This window comes from Aplysia californica, unplaced genomic scaffold, assembly GCF_000002075.1.
Source record: "Aplysia californica isolate F4 #8 unplaced genomic scaffold, AplCal3.0 scaffold00643, whole genome shotgun sequence".
Taxonomy (NCBI): domain Eukaryota; kingdom Metazoa; phylum Mollusca; class Gastropoda; order Aplysiida; family Aplysiidae; genus Aplysia; species Aplysia californica.
In genome coordinates this window covers 403,374-409,146 of record NW_004797913.1, presented here as the reverse complement: position 1 = coordinate 409,146, position 5,773 = coordinate 403,374, and the positions used below count along the sequence as shown (strand labels likewise).

At 40.1% G+C, this 5,773-nt stretch overlaps 1 protein-coding gene across 2 annotated transcripts in view; it reads left to right on the top strand.

Moving 5' to 3' along the window:
• The window catches only part of LOC101857142 (spermatogenesis-associated serine-rich protein 2), a 52,362-nt gene that overhangs the window by 3,856 nt on the left and 42,733 nt on the right, over positions 1 to 5,773 (top strand). The window contains exons 1-2 of one of the 2 annotated variants that reach the window (XM_013087823.2): positions 475 to 625; positions 4,925 to 5,004. In XM_013087823.2, coding sequence (XP_012943277.1) covers positions 598 to 625; positions 4,925 to 5,004 — 108 coding nt within the window. In that variant the 5' untranslated portion in view covers positions 475 to 597. Of the gene's footprint in view, positions 1 to 474; positions 626 to 4,924; positions 5,005 to 5,773 lie in introns of those variants that run through there. The other variant, XM_013087824.2, reaches the window with a different exon arrangement.

Here is a 5,773-nt window from a genome sequence, read left to right as displayed (position 1 = left end):
TAAAAAAGATGGGCTGTAAATTTTGTGCAATCGTGGGTGGGATCAGGGAAAGCTTTCACACTCACTGGTTAATCTCTCCAATGGATAGCAGAGAAAACAGGTGTTTAAGCTGTCTCAGAGCAGAATAGAGACAGGTGCATTTCGAGGAACGGAATTGGTAACTGACTCGCACCACCTCAATGAATGGCTACTTAACCCTATCCATACGTCCTGTTTTACTACCTTTACAAGGGAACTCTGTAGTGCCACCACTTTCCAATGAGGAAATTTACTCATTAATCCGATCCGTGCGCTTTGCGTAGCTGTCTGTCAAAATGATTTTTGGAGAAATACTGAAAGTTTCAAAGAGATCTTCGTACTTGAAGTATTTCAAAATGAGAAGAATACAACCCCAGGGGTACAAAATGATCCCAGAGCGTACGGATAGGGTTAACCGGCCTGCCTCTCGGAATTACGGTTAACCACCAAGCGCGAAGATCATTATACAACTTACCGGTAATGTTCGGGTGTTTCCGCCAGTCTGAGACGTAAACATCGGGTCACTTCCGGCCTCTGTCGAATGTCTTGCCTTGGAGTCTTGAAGACGAATTGAACAAAATGGCACGCAAGAACAACTTACGCTCAGGTAAAACTGTTTTTACAGTTTGAATAGGAGTCAGTTGCAATACATTTGTCGTGAATTTGTTTGAATTGAAGTTGAGCTTGCGCTTCAGATAGATTTCATTTATGATTACTTGGACGATCTTATTCTTTCTGTCACTCCCAACTTTGCTTACTCGACTGATTTTTCGCTGCACAGCTGACTGTGTAGGCCTACAGATATATATTATTCTCAGATCTGGCCTTATACTACTACTAAATCTAGAAGTAGAGTGTACGTCTTGGCCTTGAATCTATGTCTACTGTTATGGTTCTTAAGTCGGAACATAAGGTTCATGTTTTGATTTCAAGCCATTACTACAGAGTGTTTATCGTCCTATGCAATGCAGGGGCAATGTACTTAGACTCTAACTCTAAGACTTTAGTAAACAACAGTGTATTACAATTGTTAGTGAAAACAAAAAACAACCCACCATGGCCTGGTAGGCCTGTGAAGTGAGGGAGTAGTCGGCTCGATCACATCGATCCCTTAAGACGATCGCTCGGCTCGATCCCTTTCTTGACGATCATCCTGATCATGATTGCTCATTCAATCGCTCCACCCTGAGTCGCTCACTACTCACTCCCTCAATTGCTCGTTTGATTGTCCGTCTTGAAGAAAAAGACCCACCGTCTCCAAACGTAGCACTATAACGCGTCCACAATTTAAAGATGCATATCTCCGTAAAACAATATTATTTTCAGACACAAGCGTGGAAAAGCAAAAACAAATGGCCACCTCTATTCTCACCCCGAGTGAGAATAGTGCAGGGCAGGCAAGCCTTTTGGCTATTCTCAACCGGTGTGCGGTCACTGTGATAGCCTAGGACAACCAGTGTAGCGTTCACCGCGATCCACAGAATTCTACACTGTGATGACAGTAGAAGTGTAGAATTCTGTGCCGTGAACAAACGTTCCAGCGCTCGTTAAAAGCGTGCAATTTTGTCTGTGGGCAGAGAGAGAGAGAGAGAGGAGTAGCGCAAGAACTTCCGGGCAAAACAAATTGGCGACCCGCGTAGTTCGGCTCGATTCGAAAAAGTTAAATCGCCGTAGCATCTTTGAAGACGACCAAATTTACTTAAATTGTGTTTTAACATCTTTTTTTTATCTCTTTGTTTTGTTCAATTTGATTGTCCACACCGATAGATAGTATGCAGAAAGAGAGAGAGAAAGGAGGAGTAGATCTTGCGAGAACTTCTGGGCAAAACAAAATGGCGACCCACGTAGTTCGGCTCAATTCGAAAAGTGAAATAGCCATGGCATCTGTGTAGACAATCAAATTAGCTTACTTTTGTGATATTAAAGTAATTTTTTCTTTGCTTATTTTGTCAATTTTATTATCCATGCAGATAGACAGTGTTCCAAAATTAGGACCTGAAAAAGAGGTTTTGTTTCACACTGTGAGAATAGCCAACACTGGCAAGTCTCACCCGGGGTGGGAGGTCGATCGTATTGTTATTCTCACCCCAGGTGGGGATAGCCACTTCCAAAACAAAAACAAGAAAGACAAAGAGCTGGGAGGACCAACAGGATCGTGATCGAGCCGAGCCGGTGGTTTTACTCCTTTATCCCATGATAAAAATACGCATGATAGGCCTGTGAAGTGAGCGACTGGATCGGTTCGATCCCGATCATGATCGGCTTGCCGATCTCCAATCCTTGTGGATCGGGATCACGCGCAACCATATGGTCTGGAGCCAGGCTAGGTCTACTGGGTCTACTCCTACACTTCTATGATAATGAGTTATTATAGCTTTGCTATCTCTGCAAGTTCTGTTATTTTCTGATATTTGATTCTTTTCTTCGAGCTGTCTTTATAGTTTTAACTTAATGTAAGTTAACTGGAGTTCTACGGGTAGAATTTGCAGTCTCTGGCAAAGAAATGGTCATCACCTAAAAAAAGGCTTCTACACACTGAACTGGGTTCTCAGGGAGATTTTATGGGGCACCCTCTCAGCGTCTACTTAGTGGATTCCTTTGTTTAGTCTTCGATGACATAATGACCAATTGGAGATACTTACACCAGAGGAAGATGGAGAGTTTGCTTTTTAAAAAAATCAGTTCAAACATGATGTCGTCAAGTGTGTGTGTCAATGTGTGCATTGTTTCGGATGCAAGTGTATAAAACTAGAGGATCATGAGGGAATTATTATGACGCGACATTGTCATTCTGATTTCATAGAGTATTGAAACTATGAAAACGACTCCTGCTGCAACTCTGGGTGAAAGTATATGGGATGAATTGCCCTGAATGGGTCAACTTTTAATATATAATACATATTTCGCGATTGGACGTTTTGACCATGTGCCATGTGAAAGGAGCAAGTGATTGTGCCAATTGAAAACCACTTAACGATTGACTCGCACGACAGAGCTGGGGAGTGTGCTTAATAAAGCACTGGATGTCTGTAATACCTTGCTGTGCGTAGATTTTATCGTCTGCTCATTCTCATCCTCACCGATCTCTATCCCCTCCACCCTAACCCACTCAATGGTTAGTTTTTATGGTAAAGCAACTCAGAAAAGTTAATTGCCCTGTTCACAAACTGGATTCTTAAGTGTATTTCTAATTTTACTCCTATTTGTGAGTGGGTGGTTGGCCGGTGCTCTGGTGTGGTTTACTCCTTCTTTCCTATCAAACATCTATCGTCTTTCTCTCCCCTCCTTCTTTTTTTTTGTTTGTTACTCTCTTGCAACACCTCTAATCTTCGGCACTTTTGACTTATATATATATATGACCTTATTGTGTGGCTAGTACTGCAAAACACTTGATAAAAAAAAAGACTTGCCCCTCATATTGAATACTGCTACAACTACTTCTTCTACAGGTTACTACTGCTTCTTACTTCTTTTATTAGACCAAAATGCTGCTTCTCCAACTAGAAGAACCTCTTCCAGTTCTGTTAAGATGAGACACTTGGGTTTTTCTTGCCTCTTTTAAGTTTGGTTTTCTTTCCCTTCCTTTACTCAAGAGTTAGGCTTTACAATTTTCTGTAACTATAAAACTCGGTATACGTATGTTGGGTAAAGGTGAAAATGGTCCTTCTTTAGGCAGCTTTTGCACCGACTTTACAGTAACTGCTCACATATAAGCTGATCCCTACCTATGTATTTCCACCACAACCACTGACCTTTATCAACATGCAACATGAAAAGTGCTGTCACTTTCCCTTTCCTAAAGGATTTTAAATCAGAATTTTATCTTATTTTTACACTACTTTTAAATTAATGTACAAGGTTCATGTTCTCTAAGCAGGCTTTCGCAAAATTTGACGTACAGTGCAAAAATATATTCTAATGTTTGTGGTCAGTAGAAGAAATGTAAGGCCTTCTGACATTGTTTTATGACATAAAATTTAACATTTATACATACATACATATTCATGATACATTCTTTTTTTATTCAGTATTGGAATGAAAATATGTTTTATGTGCAGCTATCTACATAAATGTTTTGATTTCGCTGTGCATGAAGAGTAAGAAATGTATTAATACCTCCTGTAAAGAATTGATTGTGCTGTAATTTCGGTTAACTCTATTCATCAGTGTGATGTTTGTTTTATTGTGCAAAGATAGTGGTGGGTGGTTAGCGGCTGCTCTGGTGTGGTTTGCTTCTTTTTTCCTATGAAACATCTATCATCCTTATCTCCCCTTCTTCTTTTTAAAAAGTTTTTTACTCTCTTGTAACTCTTCAAATCTTCTGGTGCTCATATGACCTTATGCAGTTGCGAGCGCCGTAAAACCTCTACTAAAACAAAAAAAGATAGAGTGTGTGGAAGGGAGGAGGAAAAGGGGGGGGGGGAAGAAGAAGAATAGAGAGACTCGGTTGTTTGTATGTCTTAGGCCCATGCAGCTTTCACAATGGGATTATATTTGTCAATCCGATCAAACTGCATGGGATGGGGATGGGTGGTTGACGGGTGCTCTGGTGTGGTTTGCTTCTTCTTTTCTATCAAACATCTATCGTCCTTATCTCCCCTCCTTCTTTTTTATGTTTGTTACTCTCTTGTAACACCTCGAATCTTCTAGCGCTCATATGACCTTATGCAGTTGCGAGCGCCCTAAAACCTCTGCTAAAACTAAAAACTGCATGGTCTGCATTTTTATTGAAGGTATAGAAAGGATTTTAAAAGATAAAAGTAATTGTCTTATGGAGGGACTGTCATTGTAATTTTCTGTTTTCCTTTCTGTCTGTCTCTTTCTTCTCTCTCACACACCAAAAATAGACACTGTTTTGACCGTTGCTTCTGAAATTCATTTTATAATCTTTTTGTTACTTTTGCAGAGGCCTCAGGTTCTATTCATTTTGATACAGCGACAAAGACAGTAATGGCGGAGACCTCTCACGACAATGTCAAAGAAAAGGTGAGTAGATTTGAGCTATGCAATTATTTTTACCCCACATTAAAATGCAAACTTGCCTTTTTGAGGTGACTTAAGCACGATTTTATTTGAAATCAGGTTGGGTTTTTTTGGAGCTTGGACCTTTTTTGGGGGGGGGGGGAGGCCTATCTATGAATTCTTTTAGAAAAGATCTGTTTCGGTTTACCAATTACAGTAAAACCGCAGTATAACGTACTTGGCCTAAAACGTACTCTTGGCTGTAACAATCACCTTCTGAAATCCGTATTCCCATTTACTATTTCTGCTCTTTAAAAGCTGTCACGTTTAAAACCTGCCTGCACAAAATGTTCTTTTTGCTGTAACATTCACTTTTCTTGGGATTTTTAGGGATCAAAAGTCTGTTAACAGCGTACATTTTAATTTGTGAAAATAATGAGAAATGACAAAACAATAGTTTTGCAGTGTACTCAGAAATGCAATGTATGTAATCAACAACAGCGAAAGGGCAGCTTTTGCTCCAAGTATATTTGGTCACTTTTAAGGACGAGTGGGCTAACCCAGATTTCGGGGGTTTCCAGAAATCTTGACCTGCACCAAAAGTGAGCATTGCCCTACCTATAGGAGAAGTTTGGTTTCATTGGTGTGTATATTTTGTTTGGTTATAGAGGAAACCCTCCTTGTCTTTTAAAGATAAATTTCATGGGTCCAAAAACTTTACCTTCGATTTTCTCCAAATAGCATTTTTCAGGATAGCCCCCTTGTGCTTATCCCATGATAAAAATACGCATGA